General features: G+C 40.0%; 1 protein-coding gene across 2 annotated transcripts in view; it reads left to right on the forward strand.

The window, feature by feature from the left end:
- LOC131036090 (zeta-carotene desaturase, chloroplastic/chromoplastic) overlaps nucleotides 1–20582 on the forward strand; it is an 81457-nt gene that overhangs the window by 14424 nt on the left and 46451 nt on the right. For both annotated transcript variants that reach the window (XM_057967897.2, XM_057967896.2), the window contains 2 exons: nucleotides 18948–19020; nucleotides 19248–19321. In XM_057967897.2, coding sequence (XP_057823880.2) covers nucleotides 18948–19020; nucleotides 19248–19321 — 147 coding nt within the window. The remainder of the gene's footprint in view (nucleotides 1–18947; nucleotides 19021–19247; nucleotides 19322–20582) is intronic.

Raw genomic sequence — 20582 nt, forward strand, 5'->3', positions numbered from 1 at the left:
GAAGCAAGAAGTTAGAACTTCGGAAAGTATTCTTGACAAAATTTCTAATTTCCTAGTGATTTAGACGAGTTTGGGTATGGAAATCAGGAAAATAATCCACACTCTCAATAGATTTTAACAATAGAATGCAAAATGTGACAAGGTTAGGGTATAGAACCCTCATGAAATTCATTAAAATCAATAATTTTCAGACCGAAGTCTGAAGACACCTCCTTATACTTAAGAAAATTATTCAAATTAAAGTGCAAAGGAGTATACCGGATCAAACAATGACTATGGAAAGGTGTGAAAGGTTGTGTTTTCACACAAAACTATGTCGGAAGACACCTTTTGAGGTCAACAATGGCTGCCAACAAATCTGAAGATAACTTGCAACTTCACAAATTACTCTCTAAAAATACGTTGCAATCACCCAAATATGCACAAATTTGATGAAAATAGATTTCAATTGGTGAAAACAATCAATCCCGGGAATGTAAGTATGGCTGGTAAAAAGAATATTTTCTGAGGACAAGTCTGAAAATGGATTGTTTCAGACTTACCAGCACCTTGTAAAGTAGTAAAAATCCCTGAAAATGATTTAAAAGTGTCTTCCAAACAAGATCGCCAAAGTTGACAAGTGGCTGGAAATGAAGTTTTTTCTGAGGACAGCCTGCAACAATGGTGTCTCAGAGCTAAAACAGCGATGAATAGCTCTGAAAATGCACTAAAACTCCTCCAATCAACCTCTAGACAAAATCGTCTTAGGTGGAAATCAGCTAGGAACAAAGTGTGAAGTCTGAAAATCAAACTTCCAGCCAACAATGGAGGTAGAAAATCTTCAGCAATGGTGGATATGTGCAGGTCCAACTCAGTCTGAAATTAATGGCAGCCAACCAACACTCAACACATTCATCAAAATGTTCAAACTAGAGGGAAATAACCCCCAAAGTTGAAATTGCCCAGCTGAAGTATGGCGCCAAGTTAGGAAGAAACCCCAAAAATCATTGAAAATGGTGGCCAAAGTTGTTGCAAATTCTCCTCCACAAGGGGCGCCAAGGCTAGACAAACAAATCTGCAACTTTAGAATTCCAAATGGTGTCCAATGGACACTCTAGCAAAAAATCGCCTAGCTGGAGTCTATGATATGTCTTCAACTTGCCACATAACAATCACCATCAACAACTATAATAATAAAATATTGCTGGTCTCCCTCCTTTTAAGCTTGCTTTCACCCTCAACTTTCACCACACAAGCAATGGGGGATAAAAAACTTGTACTTATACTTGCCTGGCAAAAATCGATTTGCTTCTAGAAGGTGTAAATTATTAAATGCTCATTGCAAATCATTTATTAATAGTTTTTTATTTTTTAAATAATCGTTGCACTTTGTAAAAACAATTAAATTTGGGGCCCATTCATTTAAAATATTTGAAAATTTGAATCAAAATGGCCACTTGGGGGAAAATCGATTTAACTTGGGATAAAAATCCCAATAAAAATCATTAAAAATCATTAAATATCTCCTTTGGGGGAAAATCGCCCCAAGTAGGGATAAAAATCCCTATCAAAAAATTCATCAACTTACACAAAAATGGGTCTAGGGGAAAATTGATTTGGGTTTGGAATGAAAATTCCAACTTAAACTTGATTACTTAGCACAAAAATCCTCATGGGGAAAAATCGACCCTTGTCTGGACAGTCATCTGGACACAAAATTGTCAAAATCATCTCCAGTGGAAATTCGCCTAGGGTCTGGAATGAGTATCTGCATAAAGATCCACAAAATCTCGCCACAAAAGCACTTGGTGGAAAATCGATCCATGTCAAGAATCATCATAAAAGTCATCCGCAACCTTATCCACACTCACAGTGGAAAAACGTGCGCTGTCAGGAAAATTGCCAACACTTAGCCAAATTTTCAGTCATTTGGTGGAAAATCGCCCCTAGTATGGATTTTGAATGGTAGAAAACTAGGGCATGTCTGGATTATAGGGGAAATTCATGTCCAGTTTGGATTTTGAGTGGGGAAAATCATGGGTAGTCAAGAATATGAGGGGAAAAGCACCTCTAGTGTGAAATTTTGACCTTTTAACCCTTAGAATATGGATTTTCATCCGGAAAATGAAGATTTTTCCACTCAAAACCACTAAGAAACTTCAAAACTCAATAAAATTCATCTAGACTTAGGCAAATTCACCAAAATTTGAGCGAAACAAAAGGAAACCCATCGGGATAAAGTGCAAAATCAACTTGAATAACTTCCTAGGAGCGAGAAAACAACTCCAAAAACACCTTAGCACTTAAAAATCACCGACAAGGACGTTCAAAACACTCAAAAGGTCTACACTTACACAAAATTAGGATGATTTAAAATCTCCACTTTACATGTTTGATCCTATAACTTCAAAAACCCTAAACAACAATTAGGCATGATAAAAAATCCGAGACTCGAGCACGGGAAACTCAAAATTGCCCACTATGCTGCCAAAACCCTAAACTAACCAACACGGAAAGCAGGAAAGAGGGGGTCCCTGTTTGCAATGGGGCAATGTGTGAAAAGGTCACAACACTTTCTTCACTTGCCATGCATTGGTATTTGCCATGATGGGGGCAAATCTCGCAGAAATAGATTTGTTTTCTTTTTGCGACCACTGAATAAGAGGAAGTGGAGTATTAGCAATATTGTTCTTGAAAGAAATGGGATCTACAATATCATCAGTAGTATCTGTTGTCATTTTATGACACCCTTGGTTCATCAATGAGAACCGATCAGAGATACGATCCATGGACCAGCGCTGCCCCAATTGATCAGGGAGAAAAGCAATGGAATGATGAAGTGTGAAGTGTTGTCTTGTCTGGAGGAAGTTCCTTAGTCCTCAACCCTGGAACTCCGGACCCCGGAAGTTCCCAGGTTGCTAGGTCTCCTTTCTCTTCCTCGGAACTCCGGAACCCCGAGGTTCCGAAGTTCCTTTGCTAAGTCTCCTTTCTCTTCCTTGGAACTCCGGAACCTTGAGGTTCGGAAGTTCCTTCCTTAGCCTTTTCTTCCCTTCCTTGAAACTCCGGAACCCCGAGGTTCCGATGTTCCAAGCCCAAGTTTTCCCAACTCTCTTCCGACTTGCAACACTTCTAGATGGTGTGATCAACACTCAAGGCTTTTAATGCTCCAACAACTCTTGCAACCAGTTTTCTATATAAGGCTGTTATGCCTCATTCTAAAGGGTTCTCTCCCTACTGGCTTGAGCTATTCTATGCTCTTTCACCACTCTTAAAGATTTGTATTTATCTTGCATTTCTGCAACTGTAAGTTTGGCCATTGGCCTTATAATGAATTGAAATCATCATTCTTGCCTTACTTCAGCTTATGTATGTTGTGTATGTGTTCTTACCTTCATTATAAGTGTATGTTTGTGGCTTTCTTTCACATATATGCTGTGTTAACCTGTTTCTGGGTGTGACTTGTGGGAAATCTTCTCCCCTCTTGACATTCAGCAAGTCCTAACCTCCATACTTGCATTAAGGTCAATCATGCAACTGAAGTTTCTGCATCTCTTGAGTATTTCAGTTGATTCTTTGTACCATTTCGGGTGGGGAGAGAAACATTTCTTATCTTGGTGCATCACCTCGTTTCATTTTAAGTATTTCTCTCTTCCCTTTTCGTCTGCAAGCTGTTAGGATAGGTTTAGAAGTAAGATTTGAAGTGTTGAGTTTGTTCAACACCTGCACTTGGATTGAGAAGGAAGCCGGCCTTCTCTGAAGATTCAACCCCCTTGCGCAAGCTCCCACACTTCGGGGTTGTTTCCATGTTTCATGAGGTTGTTGAGTTGATAGCTCAGTAAGGGGGCAAGCTTTTGTGATAATAGTTTTGGCACCCGGTGGGACAGACTTTCGATGTACATGCTAAGGATTTAGTGTTGTTTTTAGTGTCTCAGCCTTTAGAGGCAGTCATCTTTCAAGCACTTGGCGACTTTGCTCACAAGTCCAGTCTCTTGTTCATGACTTTTTCCTAACTCCGGAACCCTCAGGTTCCCAAGTTCCTAGCTCCAGAATCCCAAAACCCCCAGGTTCCGAAGTTCCCAAGTCCTCAACTCCGGAACCGGGGAACCCCGAGGTTCCAAAGTCTCTGCTCACAAGTCCACTCTTGTTCATGAGTTGTTGCAGCTCCGGATTTCATGCCCAAAATTCATACGAGGGAGTCTTCTAGAGGTTTTTTCCAATTTGTAGAACTCCCATCTTCAGGTTCTAGAAGGCTCCGGTAGACCTTCATTGTCACCAGTCAGGGGTGTCAAGATTGTAAACACCCCATCACCTAGGTCTCGTTCTACCCCTCCATTTATAGGATCATTATTGTCTAGGGCTCCCACCACTCATATCAATAGACCATTGTTTCACATGGCCAAAAATCAAGTTTTTGTTACCTTCAATGGGGGGAGTCCTCTTATTTTGACCCAATGGAATGATATACCAGTGGCTGTGTTAAAGAGTATACCATACTTCATTGGTGAAACATCTTCTACCCCCATTGAGCATATTCAAGACATTGCAAACATCTGCTCCATCCATAATGTCACTCAAGATGATGTTGCTGTTAGACTCTTAGCCACGTCTTTGAAAGGAAAAGCTTTGCAGTGGTATAGAGGGTTGCCGTCTAGCTCCATTCACAATTGGGATGAATTAGGGGAGAAGTTGTGCAACCATTTCGAAGACAAGAGTGATCACCTATCACTTGTGGAGTAGTTGACTACAATTAAGAGGGCACCTCATGAGTTCATGGGAGATTTCAATTTTAGATTCCAAAAGACATGGAATAGAATTCCTGCTCTAGTGAAGCCATCTCCAAATCATGCCTTCTTGTATTATCTGAGAGCTCTCAATAGCGATATAGTTGTCATGATACAATCAATGGGTGGAGCCTCCCTACCGGATGCATATGACATAGCCATAAGGGCAGAAAATTGTTTGATACAGGCTGGGAAGATAGCTCCAAGGCCTCCAATGCCTCTCTTCCCAGAGGCTCCTACTCAACAACCCACCTTGGCTCCTATCCCCATGGCGCCCGCAGGTCAACCATCCACATCCTCTACATCCTCTAATGAGCTCAATGAAGTCAAGACTCTATTGCAAAACTTTGGCAATGAGTTGGTGACACTAAAGAGGCAACAAGCTCAACATAGCAGACCTTATCAAGCACAAAATCAGAACTATTAGCAGAATAAGCCACCCTTCAAGGGCAAAACCAATGGAGCAATGCCAGACCTTTGAATAGTGTGAACCCCATAGCTGCAAGCAACTCAAAAGCAATAGTTCCAATGCAAAACAACCTCGCCCAAGAGCAAGATTGGTGTCAACCATGCAATCTGCCACAAAACCAAGGTGCATGCCAAAATGGAGAGTTTGTCCAAGCCTTAGTAGTGCAGAATGAGCCAACCACCTTTGGCCAACAATATGACCCAAATCAGCCTAGTGTTGGCACTCAGGCTTACTTGCAAGGAGATTCTACCTTTGTCAATTGGCAGGAGGCAAAATTTTGTGGTATGAGCCAAACAAACAGTGAGTCTATGCTACAATATACAAGGTCAAAGAAGAGAGCCATGGAAGCTGCCTCACCTTCAACATCAGCCCAAGCTCCAATGCCCAATGTAGCTGTCCAGGATACAAGCCAAAATACTATGCAAGGGAGCAAGAGGCAAGAGGAGGCCCAAGTCGTCCAAAGAGCAAAGGTAGACCTTGTAGCTTCAAGGGGGCCTCCAAAATCAGTTAGTGTTTCTTTCAATATAGTAGATCAGATGAAGAAGGCCAACCTCAATGTCACTATGTGGGAGGCCCTTTCCTTCCCATCTCAAAGGGATTTGCTCAAGGAGGCACTAAAAGACATCAACCAGTTAGGTGATGAGGCAGCAGTCAGCAGGAAGGCAGTTTCCACCAGTTTGGTACAACCCAAGGAGGAGGAAGATTCAAACAAGATCAACACGCATGCCCCCTTCTATCTCTCTTTAATCATAGGAGATAACTTAGTTCACAACTGCATGATAGATTCAGGAGCTAGTAGTTCAGTCATGCCTAAGAAGGTAGCTGATCTTCTTGGCATAGAATATGAACCTATGACTAAAGGGGTGGTCCAATTGGATGGCACTTCTATTAAGACAGTAGGGGTTGTTAAAAATTTGAAGTTGACATTGCATGCATGCCCTGGTTGCATTGTCTTGCAAGACGTATCAATCATCGACCTCCTTGCCTTCTTTGCCATCTGTCTATCTAGAGACTTCACCGCCAAGATAGGTGGATACCTGTCTTCTGATTGGTCCCACATGCTATTTCGAACAAGGTATGGTACCAAGGTTACCATAAGGGTAGAGCCCATTGCACAAAACCACATTGAGCCCTACACCCCCAACCCTATAAACATGAATTGCACTTTGCACGAAGAGGGAGAGGAGTGTACTGTCCGTGAGCCTGCTACTCTTTTGCAAGAGGTCCTTGATTGTTTACTGGACGAATGGGCCAATGCTTTTCAGTTTGACCTATTATCTGAGAATGAAGAGACTGGGCTTGGTACCTATTGTATCCATGAAGAGGATACTCCTATCCCTAACCTTATCAAGATACAAGGAGATTCAAAGGGGTTATGGAGCATGTTTTTTGATGGTTCAAGAAACAGAAACGATGCAGGTGCCAATGTGATGCTTGTTTCTCCTGAGCAAGAGAAATATTTCTTCTCTTTTAGGCTTCAATTTGGTTGCACCAACAATGTGGCTGAGCATGAAGCCTTGATCCAAGGCCTCCAGCTTGCACAAAACAGAAAGATCAGATCTTTGCAAGTATTTGGAGATAGTGAGTTGGTTGTTAATCACATCCGAGCTCGAAGTATAACAAAGAACAACCTACTCAAATCATACAAACACAGGGTTTGGGATTTGATTGAAGGATTCGAGGCCTTCAACATCTAGAGTATTCCTAGAAGTCAGAACAAGCATGCTGATAGACTTGCAGCGGTTGGTGCTCAGTTCGACATACCAGCGCATGTTGCAAGCAAGAAGGAACAACACATCAGGCTTGTTGTGAGGCCTGTTGTACCAGACAATCAGACAAATTGGCAAGAATTCGAAAGTGATCAACAGATTGTTAATTTCTTGCAAAATGAAGCAGAAGTTTCTGCTAAAAATCAGTCTACGCTGCAAGACTAGTATGGAGATCAAATCATGCAGCTCAACTCCAACAAGTTGCCTAAAGGTCTAGTTACCTTGGAAGGCATTTTCAACTCGGACGATCAATTGAAGAAGAAGATGAACCTGGCTGCAAAGAAGGGTGATTACAAGCTAGTTGTTGTTGCTAAGGGCAGGTCTCTAAACTTGGGCAAGGTATGTTCCTGTAATATCCCCAATAATTTTTTTTTTGATTTTTGCAATAAGATTTACAAAGCAAACACAATAACCTGTTAGAGAAATAATCCATACAACTGAAAGCAAACCTCCATTTTCTGATCACCGAGAGCCCAACCTGGGAGGGTGAGAGCATACAGTGCTGAGGGGATCGTTAGCACCATAAACCAAACTGAAATTACAATGCACGGGCGGCAAGCCAGCCCCTTCTGCTTATCCAGCAAGATAGAAACTGAACTCTCGGCGGTAAACTAGTCAAGGGAAATAACAAGAAACTAATACTCAATCACTCTACTGCGTATTTCAGTGGGAGGACATTACATTAAGCTATCACTCCACCGCATATTTCAGCGGGAGGACAGTACATAAAACTTATCACTCGACCAATTATTCAGTGGGAGGACTGAGCACATAAATTGAATTACAAAGCAAGAAGGCGGCTAAGCTAGCCTCTTCCACTTATGGAGTGGGCAAGCAACACATCAGAAATGGTTAGTAGTACTACTACTTAACCTTACAATATAGAAATAGAGAGATTGAATAGAGAAGTAATGGTGTCCAAGCTGATAAATATTCCCAAGCAAGTGCTAACTCCCCAAAAGCCTTTCAACATGAAATTATGAAATTCTAGGAGCAATGACACGCAGACCAGCAACTTCAAGAAGCTATGACATACGCATATCTCTCTTCAAACTCACCCAAATCTCTCCAAATCACTCCCAAATCAACTAATCTACTCACACTCCTAAATGCACACCCAAACACTAACTTCTGGAAATCTGTAATTTTTGACAGCAAGTGGGAAATGCACAACCAGCAACACCAAGACACACTAAAATGTATAAAACTCTCTCACAACTCGCCCAAATCACTCCAAACCAAACCCAAACTGCTAATATATCAATAATGACCAAGAACAACCAACAAACTGACCACCAAACATCCCATTCAACTCAACTTGCTTCCAAATGCCCACACAGAGAAAAACGCCAAAGCTGGAAATTTTGATTTGCAATATAAAAATGAATACTCAGAGATTAGTGCTGAATCTTACAAATACCATTGCCTGGGACAGAGAAAAACAAAGAGCCAATACCCATAAGCAGCAGGCGATCACACGGAGACTTATGAATGAAAGTATGCTTCAACCATGACTTTCCCAGCAGCCTGGAAACACATTGAAACTCGAACTACAGCAGAACCAGCGATCCCACAATTCAACAAACTCACAAAGATTACTGAGAGAACATGGAAAACAGCTAGGTACTGTCTTGCAAGTACGAAACTGCACTTAGCTAGGAAGGTTCACTTCGAAGCTTAGATTTCTATTGCCAAATCGGTAGCATATCGATGCAATTTTCAAGATCTCAAAATGGGAGGCCAAGCACTTGTATTTATAGTGTTTTCCCTTTGAAATTCAAATGCAAATGCTCCCAAATTCACCTCTCCAATTTGCATTTCATTTCACTATCACATGGCATCCAAATGATATTTCATTTCATTTCCCAAGGTGGGCGCCCAAGTTGCATTTTAACCAATAATTAAGCAAGTTCGAACTTGCCTAAGTCCCTAACAATAACTTAATGCATTCTTCAAATTTCAATGCCTAACTTAGGAAAATATAACATTGATATTAGATATAAATATGGCTTTTCCTAAGTTGCCCAATATATCATTAATCAGTAATAAAATAATTAAATATTAAACCTTAGGATAAGGAAATAATATTTAATTAAATCACTTATGACTCCAATACTGATTATCAACAAAATTCAGGATGAAGTTGAGCAATGAAGACCACTGAACTGCTATAGGAATAGGACTTTGTCCAAACTGCTAAAAATAGAATTGCTCAATACTACCACTTACTAAAAATAGAAGTCATGGAATACTCCTCCGAAAAACATTATCTTCGCGCCCGGAGAAAGAGCTTGGAAAGCTTAGTAAGACAACATCATCCAAACAGCCAAAACCTAACTTACTAAAAACAGTAAGTTCTCACTTCACCAATGAATCAAATGCATGTTATGCCACCTTGGAGCTCATGAAAAACCAAGAAGGAAACCATAGACAGAATTGAAGAATTCCCTTCTAGTAAACCCTAAAAAAACTTGAGCAGAACTCCACAAAAGTTGGAAACCCTAATTCTCCTCTCCAAATATTGGAATAGGCCAATAGACCATTGAACTAATCACTGCGGAGAAGGGGACATTACAGTTCCTCAACCGAACAAGAGGCCTTTGTTGAGCTTTGTGAAAAATATGATGACATAGTTGCTTGGACCTATGAAGATTTGAAGGGTTTTGACCCTAGCTTAGCCCAGCATACTATAGAGCTAGACCCGGATGCAAAGCTAGTTAGACAAAAGCAAAGGCCAATAAACCCAAAGATTGAGCCACCAATGAGGAAGGAGTTGACCAAGCTCATAGAAGCCAATATCATCTTCCCTATCAAGCACTCCTCCTGGGTGGCCAACCTTGTCCCTATAAGGAAGAAAAATGGGGAAATCAGACTATGTGTAGACTTTCGAGACCTCAATAGAGCCCCTTCAAGGATCATTATCCCCTTCCCTCCATGGAGCAGATTCTCCAAAAGGTCTCATTCTTGGATGGGTATTCAGGCTACAATCAAATTTTAGTCCAAGAATCAAACCAATACAAGACTGCATTTACTACTAAGTGGGGTACCTATGCTTATTGCAAAATGCCTTTTGGGCTAACCAATGCAGGTGCCACATTTCAAAGAGCAATGGACATGGCTTTCAAGGGGATATTAGCAAAGTTTGTGCTTATATATCTTGACGACATAACTGTTTATTCAATTCATGTAGTTGACCATCTTGGTCATCTTGAGCAAGTGTTCATGAAATGTAGGGAGTATGGTGTGTCCTTGAACCCTAGCAAGTGTGTAATTGCTACTAATCAAGGAAGATTGCTAGGACACATTGTATCCAAAGAGGGCTTGACCATTGATCCAGAGCGAGTGGAGGCTATTTTTTCTCTCCCACTCCCCAGTCACAAGAAGGGATTGCAAAGTTTCCTTGGTAGGATCAACTTTGTGAGGAGGTTCATTCCCAACCTTGCCACCATGGTAAAACCCCTCACCTCCATGTTGAAGAAAAATTTGGTTTTGAGTTGGACCAAGGAGAGGAGGGCCGGTTTTGAAGAGATTAAACAAGCAATTGCTCAGGCCCCTACCCTAGTCAATCCTAACTATGAAAGGGATTTTATCCTCTATACCTTCGAAGGAGAATCCAGCATCTCAGCTGTCCTAACACAGCTGAACAATGATAATTTGGAGCAACCTATTGCCTTCTTTAGTGATGGGTTAAAAGACTACGAGCTTAAGTATAGCTATGTAGAGAAGCAGGTCCTCACTGTTGTGAGGGCATTAAAAAAGTTCAGACACATGTTGTCTAACAATAGGATCCAGCTCTTAGTTCCACATGCAAGTGTCAAGGATTTCCTTCTAAACAAGGACATCAGTGAGAGGAGGGCTGGGTGGATAACTAAGGTCATGGAATACGACATCAACATCAAGATCACCGAGCTTGTAAGAGGCAAGGGCCTATGTGAACAACTTGTCTCATCTTCTGAGACTACTTCAGAGGTCGCCCTTGTGTTACAAGAGGATCAATCAACTAGCAACAACACTCAATTCAATTGGGTAAGTGACATGACCACCTTATTAATGGAAGGTAGATACCCCCAAGGTCTAGACATGACCAAAAGAAGGCATTTCAGGTTGCAGTCCATCCCCTATGTCTTAGTGGATGACACCCTTTTTCGAAGAGACTCTAATGGAGTCTTGTTAAGATGTATCGAGCAAAATCAAGTCAGCAGATTGTTAGAAGAATTTCATGATGGCTCTTCAGGGGGCCACTTCTCTGCAAGGACTACAACTATCAAAATAATGAGGGCTGGTTATTACTGGCCATCCTTATTCATTGTCTCACATAGATGGGTGAAGAATTGCAAGAAATGTGCTTTCTTCTCTGGAAAGCAAAGACTAGCTGCCCTACCTCTTCATCCCATCCGAGCAGATCAACCATTCACACAATGGGGTTTGGACTTCATTGGCATGATAAATCCACCTTCTAGTGTTGGCCACAAGTGGATCTTGGCCACAACAGACTACTTCACTAGGTGGACAAAGGCAGTTGCATTGAGGGATGCCACTAAGGCCTCAGTATTGGAATTCCTTGATGGAATTGTGACAAGCTTCGGTGTCCCCTCCACCATCATATCAGATAATGCCAAGGCATTCGTTGGAAACCAAATCAGTTCTTGGGCAGTTAAGCATGGTGTATACTTGAAGACGTCATCCAATTATTACCCTCAGGGTAATGGCTTAGCTGAATCTTCCAACAAGAACCTCATCAGGATAATCAAAAGGATGATCAAAGACAACCAGAGGTCGTGGCATACTAAGTTGAGGGAAGCCTTATGGGCTGACAGGATCACACCCAAGAGGGTGATCAGTAACTCCCCTTTCATGCTGGTATATGGGAAAGAAGCAAGACTCCCAACTTCCCTAGAGTTGCCCTCTCTTGAACTAGCACATCAGCTGGAATTGACAGAAAATGATGCCATGACAGTAAGGCTAGCTGAGTTGATGGAGCTGGAGGAGGTTAGAGGTTAGACTATCCATACGCTTGAGACTCATCAAGAATAGATCAAGAGAGTTTTTGACAAAAAGGCTACTAATAGGGTTTTCAAAGAGGGAGATCTAGTTCTAAAGTGGGATGTAGACAAAGCCAAAGCTGGGCGACACTCCAAATTTGATGCTATCTGGAGTAGTCCATATGTCATCACTAGTTGCAAGGAGGCCAATGCATTTCATCTCTCCAGACTTGATGGCCAAGTTCTTCCAATCCCAGTGAATGGGATTCATCTGAAGCCCTGCTTCTAAAGAGGGTGTTGATGACTATGTAAATATTAGACTAGAAGTTGTCTTGCTTTCATAAGTGCTTGTGCACCTGCCGCATTCTCCTTAAGAGGCTGTGAGCTCTAGCTTCTAGTTTCCCTCCAAGTGATGGCGCACACATGTTTCGGGTCTTTTCAACGACTCAGTGCCCAATGGATGCTCAAGGCTTCTGGACTTCATGCTTAGCAGGCAAGCATCCCACAGAGGTTGCCAAAAATGTTGTCATTTTATGACACCCTTGGTCCATCAGTGAGAACCGATCAGAGATACGATCCATGGACCAGCGCTGCCCCTGTTGATCGGGGAGAAAAGCAATGGAATTATGAAGTGTGAAGTGTTGCCTTGTCTGGAGGAAGTTCCTTAGTCCTCAACCCCGGAACTCCGGACCCCCGAAGTTCCCAGGTTGCTAGGTCTCCTTTCTCTTCCCCGGAACTCCAGAACCCTGAGGTTCCGAAGTTCCTTTGCTAAGTCTCCTTTCTTTTCCCCAGAACTTTGGAACCCGAGGTTCCGAAGTTCCGAAGTTCCTTTGCTAAGTCTCCTTTCTCTTCCCCGGAACTCCGGAACCCCGAGGTTTCGAAGTTCCTTCCTTAGCCTTTTCTTCTCTTCCCCGGAACTCCAGAACCCCGAGGTTCCGAAGTTCCAAGACCAATTCTTCCCAACTCTCTTCCAGCTTGCAACGCTTCTAGATGGTGTGATCAACACTCAAGGCTTTTAATGCTCCAACAACTCTTGCAACCAATTTTTTATATAAGGTTGTTATGCCTCATTGTAAAGGGTTCTCTCCCTGCTGGCTTGAGCTATTCTATGCTCTTTCACTTCTCTTAAAGATTTGTATTTATCTTGCATTTTTGCAACTGTAAGTCTGGCCATTGGCCTTATAATGAATTGAAATCATCATTCTTGCCTTACTTCAGCTTATGTATGTTGATTGTTGTGTATGTGTTCTTACCTTCATTATAAGTGTATGTTTGTGGCTTTCTTTCACATATATGTTGTGTTAACATGTTTCTGGGTGTGACTTGTGGGAAATCTTCTCCCCTCTTGACATTCAGCAAGTCCTAACCTCCATACTTGCGTTAAGGTCATTCATGCAACTGAAGTTTCTGCATCTCTTGGGTATTTCAGTTGATTCTTTGTGCCATTTTGGATGGGGAGAGAAACATTTCTTATCTTTGTGCATCACCTCCTTTCATTTTTAAGTATTTCTCTATTCCCTTTTCCTCTGCAAGCTGTTAGGATAGGTTTAGAAGTAAGATTTGAAGTGTTGAGTTGGTTCAACACCTGCACTTGGATTGAGAAGGAAGTCGGCCTTCTCCGGAGATTCAACCCCCTTGCGCAAGGTCCCACACTTCGGGGTTGTTTCCATGTTTCACGAGGTTGTTGAGTTGATAGCTCAGCAAGGGTGCAAACTTTTGTGATAACAGTATCTTCCCATGTATTTGGAATCTTGGCCAAATCTAGATTTTCAATCTGCTCAAGTGTGAGACGTCTGAAGTTGAGTCTCCTCACGTCTTCATCTCTGCACTCTACCCAAACATCCTCTAGCCGATGTACATGTACATAATTCCTATGGATCTTATTCTTCATTCCACAGAAGTCAAAGTTATTGCGGGCTTTGAATCTTCTCATTGTCACCCACTGCATTTCCTCCTCCATGTTCTTGGCTTTAGGGGTGGTTAGTACTGAATATCTGCCAATAGACTAAGAAGATTTGAGACCAGTCTTGTGTGAAGAAGATTGTCTCTCATGTACATACACTAACTGACGACATAGCTCCATTTCAATAATCTTATTAGATGGATACCTTGGTAGCATAAAAGGTTCGCCAGTGAAGCAACCTACACGAATGTATGTGAATGTAGGAAATTGCAAGAAAACACATCCATACTCATAAACTTTGTTATATGCTGCATCAGAAAGTCTCTTTTTCTGCAACTCCTTGTCAAATAAGCACTTCCATATAACAAAGAAAGCTTCATTGACCCTTTGTAAGTGATTTCTCCAATTGGCGATGGTCAATTGAGAGTAATAATTCCACACTGGGTTTGCCTTCTGTCACCTTTTGTAGACAGTCCTGGAAATTGCCTCATGGAGGCGGTTGCATACACAAGGTAGGAAGTCATATAGAACTTCAAGGTGGTTCTGACTTCATTCAATTGTTCGCAAATTGCATCACTGATTTGTTCACCCCAGTCTATCTTGTCATTTCCTTTTCTGATGATATTCATATACCAGCACATCCATGTTTGAAAATAGTGAGAATCTGGGAGCCCTTTTATCCGTGACAACAAGGTGACCATGTCATTATATTCTTCAGTGAAATCACTTCTATGAAAAAGCTTTGGCCATCGGGATGCTGTGGAGTTTCTAGCAATTTGCAAGAAAATGTTGTTGATTGTTTTCTTACACTTGTCTTCATTTTCCTCATACAATTTCTGTGCACTTGCCGGAGTGATATCCACAACTTCCTTTGTATAAGAACCTTTGAAAATACTATTAAAATATTCACTATCAAGACGAATGACTACATTCCCTTCTGCATCTTTGATCTGTCTAGTAGTAGGATCAAAGCGTTCTGCTGTTGCTAATACAAAGTCAGGGTCGTGAGTTGCTACTGGAAAAGATGCATATTTGTGGAGCTCACTAGTTATGAAACGGGTCATCCTTGAGGGGGCCTCTCAAACTCTTTTCAGAAACTTCTCCATGTCAACATGCCCTATTTCAGTGTCCCGGATCTGGTCCACATTAGATTTGACGGAGCTTTCCAGGAACATGTTCAAGTACTTATCATACTTGTACTTCATCTTCTTCCTTGTTGACTTGCTAGGAGAGGGCTTAGACATTTGCCAAATACTGCATTTTAACACCAAAGATCAGTCTTTAGAGAATCAACATCATCAGAGTTACATTCTTGTTGATCAGAACGAAAACTAGAAGACAAAAATGCCTTAGGATGAAAATCAGCAGGCCGGGTTTTAAAACTCGACCTGCACTAAGGAAGGTCAATCCTGCATATCGAGTTTTAAAACCCGATGTGCAGGATAAAACAAACGGATTGACGTTTCGGGTTTTAAAAGCCAACATGTCAATGGCATGACATGAATGGCAGGTCGGGAAATAAAGCTTGACCTGCACTAGGGTGGAACAAAAGCTGCAGGTCGGGAAATAAAACCCGACCTGCACACGAGGGTAGGTCAACTGGTAGGTCGAGATTTATTTTCCGACTTGCAACTTTGGGCAAAGCAAAAGGCATGTCGGGTTTAAAAACCCGACATGCTCTTGGAGGCAGATCAACTAGCATGTCGGGCTTTAAAACCCGACATGCAAGAGGGTAAGACGACGATCGGTGGGGGAAATAGTGACAAGTCAGGATAGATTATCCCGACTTGTCCCATAAGGATAGATCATTGAGTAGGTCGGGATTTATATCCCGACTCGCTTAGGGTACAACATATCTAAGGGGTGTCGGGTTTTAAATCTCGACACCTCGTTGGGTATGAATCTGTAAGTAGGGTTTTGAAACCCGACCTTACAAAAGAGGAAAGAAAAGGGACGTCGGGGTATAAAACCCCAACATGCCTTAAGACACCAAAAAGAAATAAAAACCCTAAACGCAGAAAACAAAGATGGAGAAAAAAATGCAAAGAAAAGCTTTGAACTTACTTGAAATCGGGTAGGATTGACCTGCAGGTTGGGTTTTAAAATCCAATCTGCACCAAGGACAAACCTGCAGGTCGGGAAATAAATCCCGACTTGCCATCAAAAAGTAAAAGGGCTTACACTTCGGGTTTTAAAACCCGATGTGCAAGCCAAAGACATCAAATATGCAGTTCGGGTTTTAAAACCCGACCTGCATGAAAAGGATAAAATAAAGGTTAACTCTAAAAAGTAAAAGACGCTTAACTAAAACACAGAAACGTCACGACTTACGAAGGAAGTTGGCCAATCTCGGAGTACGTGAGATATGAAACAGACAAGTTTCGTAGGGCTGTCTCACGAATTCAGTCCCGCTGAAATCGATGAGAACACTACTATAGAAAACTCTTCACTAGTTTTATGATTTTATCCTTTGGTGTGGGTTTTATTTTTTAGAGATATACTCTGCCATTGTTTCTTAGCTCTTAGTTTTTAGTTTTACTTTTTTAGTAATTTTTGAGTTTACTTTTTTTTTTAATTACAAACACACTGTTTGTTTGGCCTTGTTATTGTCTCTTTCTTCATTTTCAAAGGTTTTATCTTTTTCTTGATATTCCCTTGCTGTTCATTTCTAATTTGGAACTTTTCAATTCCATTCATCAATTTTGGTCAATTTTGGACATTAATATAATTTCTTTGAACTTTGATTTTCATTTTCAGATATGATCAACTTAGTGTGAGAGTGACTGTAATTGTCATCTCTGATTTCAATATGCACGTCTCTCCTTCATGCCCTGCATTTCCCTAAAATGTCTCTCCACTAAACATGCATCTCTTTTGGACCTTTGTTTATGATGCCCAGATGATAGTCTAAAACTTGAGTTGATCTTCTATGCATTCAAAGTGCTGATTTTATTCATCAAGACAGTTATCAAAGTTACATCCCAAAGCACAGCTTACTTTATTTGAGAAATCAAGACTCAAAAACTGCATTCATTCTAAAATGAGATTTGTGCTTATTTGGTTTAGAAACGGAACAAAGTAGGATGACAAGTAGTGAGGAGAAGGCATATTGAATGTTCTAGAATTCACTGTCATATGCTCTATCCAGACTTTATTGAATTTATTAGGAATGCTGCCATACGACCGCTGAATGTTGCTTTTCCTGATCTCTGTAGTTATAAGCCTTGAACCATGGTAGTCTTGTTGTTCCTCCATTGTTGTCAATAACATAGGAATATGACTGGTTTTTAACTTTTTGGTGAGTGGATTTAATGGGAATAAGCCTGCCAGCTCCATTAAATTCTTCGCCAAATATTTTTCTGTAGCAACTATCTATATAAATGGCATCATGATACCTTGTCTATGTCATAATCCTGCATGATCATTCTTATTCATACACGGTCTCAGATGTGCTGGGATATCTATTGTTTGTGCACTATGCCTTCATTATTGATCATTGACTCTTTTAAATGTTTATATGTTGAAAAGCAGAGTGTCTGAGAGCAGTTGAAAAGCTATAGTTTTATCAGCTGCTGAATTATATGTGAATATGACATTATTGGAAACCTCATTGTTTCAGTAGTGATTGAAATGCATTGCAGACCTTTTTTTCCTGGAAGTCAAATTTCACGTTATAAAGTTTTTTATGAGTGCTAAAATAATATAAATCAATATAATTATATAAAAGGACATGCGGATACTGCCTGCAGTTGTGATCAATGGCAACTGCAAACTATAGCTATCTACTGAACATAGCTATTCCACCATCAAAGATGGAGCATTTAATATATGAGATTTGAGCAGAAAATAAAAATGTTGTTAGAATAATATCCCACTTGATCACAGTCCCAATTTAGGCATCAAGAATTTCAAAATGATTAGATAATGTCTCTGTTCAGAAGAGTAAACATGATGAAAATGATAATGACTTCTACTAGCCATGTTATTGAATTTTATAGTAATCGTTGTAATTTGCATTGGGTCATTGTTTACAATTCTAGGTTATACACAAGATTTACTTTGGGTGAGGTTCTTCTTTAACAGGTTGAAGAAAATAACTCTCACTGCCCTTCTTTCTGCTCCCATTGTAGGGGATGGCAAAACATATTGATATAATTAATATAATAAATGATTAAATTAAGTTAGTGACAGGGATCAGTAAACATTTAGTAAATTTAGCTTCTTACAAAAGATAGAATAATAAAATGAAATTTCCACAGTCCATTATATTAATGTAATGATATTTCTGGATTTTAACTGTGATAATTTTTTACATCAACGTTTCGGATCGTACTCCATGATCCATCATCAGGATGTGTGACAAGCAGAGAAGAGAATGGAATCATGGAGTATGGTCCAAAACTTTGATGTAAAAAATTATCACACAGTTAAAAGGAGTTTTTAAGTGAATTTAGGATAATGAACTTCAATATTGTAACTACCAAGGACAATTTAGTTTTGAATGGGAATATTATTCATCTGATTCTAATACATTATAATAAGACAGTAGTTTTTTGTCATGTTGTTGTTAATAATTGATGATGAATTTTCTATACCACGCTCTTAACTCTTCAGAGAGGATATCCAATAGTTACTCTGATGCTTGTAACCACAGCCTTTTTGGTAAATCTATGACTATTTGAGGAAAAGTTAAAGTTAGCATTTTATAGGATGTTATTGCTTGAGCAAGAAAGTAACACATCGTAGAAAAAAATGGTCTCTCTGGTTTTTTCTTTTGGGGCAGGTTGGAGCTGGTAAATTGGGACATAATGGTTACTAACACTCCAAATTCACAGTCATATCACAGAATACAGAAAAAACACCCATGGTCATTATTTATATCAAGGCAGTTGTTTAGAACTTTAGAGTCATAATATTGGCTCTGATTAATGATGATAACTTAATGCTGAAAGTGATAATTTTATCTAAGGTGCAGGTGAAATGAATTTTGAGAGATTCAATTCTGCAGATCAGGTTTGAGTGTTTAATTTTCCTTATTTTGTTGGCTTTCTGTTATCACTGTAGGTAGGTGCTGATGAGAACTTACTAGTGAAGGAGCATACTCATACTTTCATCAATAAGGGCGGAAATATTGGGGGTATTGTTCTCAAATTATTTAGATTTATTGCAGAACCCTAAGTAGTTATAATTAGGGTGAATTCAAGATATTGTGTATAATTTATGCTTAAACACGGTGCCTACTTTGGTTTAAGTTAGAAGATGCTCAAAATATTTAGATATTTATGGGACTTGATCATTGAAGTTTGCACTTGGGGTTTTATACATTATTAGATCTTTTTCCATAAAACATATTTGGTTTTGCAGAGCTCGATTTTCGATTTCTTACAGGAGCACCACTACATGGTATAAAGGCATTCCTAACAACTAATCAGCTTCTAGTAAGTACCTTTGTTAGTGGAAATGTCTTCATTGTTAGTAGGGATAAAGCTTAAGCCCGGGCAATGGAATTAAAAATTGAAATGAAAATATGTTTACATCTTCAGTTGACTGTAAATGGTAAGTGGAACTAGAAGGCTATCAGCATGTCAAAGTACAACCATTAAGGGAGTGCCTAATGTATTTACTTTAGATTGTTTGTCTAGAAAAAAAGAATTCATCAAATAAGGTAACAAAGATCAAACTTCAAGATCTAGAGAATGCCAGTGCACAAAAAATGTTGAATGTTGCTCCATAAAGTTAGCTTCATGGATCTTAGATCTTCAGATTCTCTCATCTTGAGAGCATATATTTTGTGAGTTTTGACTATGCATTCAAAAGCAGGCACAAACTAGCTTCAGAAGCACTATTTCTGGCCACTTAGTGACATGAAGATAAGCCGATCATGTCTATTATCTCTATTAGTAAAGCAACCCAAAATTTGGTAGAGGTCATTCTTGACAGATACATCATAGTGTCCGGGAAGATGTTATCCATAATTTCACATTTATAGCTGATATACATCTTAACAAAAAATGTTTTAATTATCATTTGCTGATCTCAGTGTGCTCTTGACTGAATTTGACTACACTACTAAATCTAATAACCATATATATCCTCACAGCTTTGTGTTGATGAACATGCTCATATATCAGGAATACATGCAGCTACAACTTTTAATGCTGCAATCTGCTATTTACAAGGTGAAATGTTTATGATTACAAAAATGAGTACCAAAAATGGATGCTCAATCTACAGCTATTCTCCATAATCAGCAATACAAAGAAAAATATAGTGCAAAGAACCAAGAATGTAATTTGTGTGCACAAAAGGCAGTATTTGTGTGGAGAAAATGCTATGGAGACTTTACATGGGAAACAATTAATGTCTTTATTCCCTAATCAATCTTCATGTTGAGAAGTGTACTTATTTCTTTTGAATTTGGAAATCATCAACAATTACTCCATTAGAGTGTTACCACTCTCTAATATGTTCTGTGCCTCTTTGCTCTCTTCTTCTTTGCTGCTGGAGACAGACAAATGGACAATTTGTCAATCTGATGATTTCTAATGAATTATTAGTAGGTTATCTTTTAAGGCCGTGTCATTTGATCTTCACTTCTTCATTCCCTGAAGGCTTTAGACTGTCTGGAGACTTAGCTTCCATGCAACATCCGTAACCCTCATAATGTGCCTGGAACCTCACATAATGTGTGCAAAACAT

The sequence above is a fragment of the Cryptomeria japonica genome, chromosome 4 (genome assembly GCF_030272615.1).
Source record: "Cryptomeria japonica chromosome 4, Sugi_1.0, whole genome shotgun sequence".
NCBI classification, from domain to species: Eukaryota; Viridiplantae; Streptophyta; class Pinopsida; order Cupressales; family Cupressaceae; genus Cryptomeria; species Cryptomeria japonica.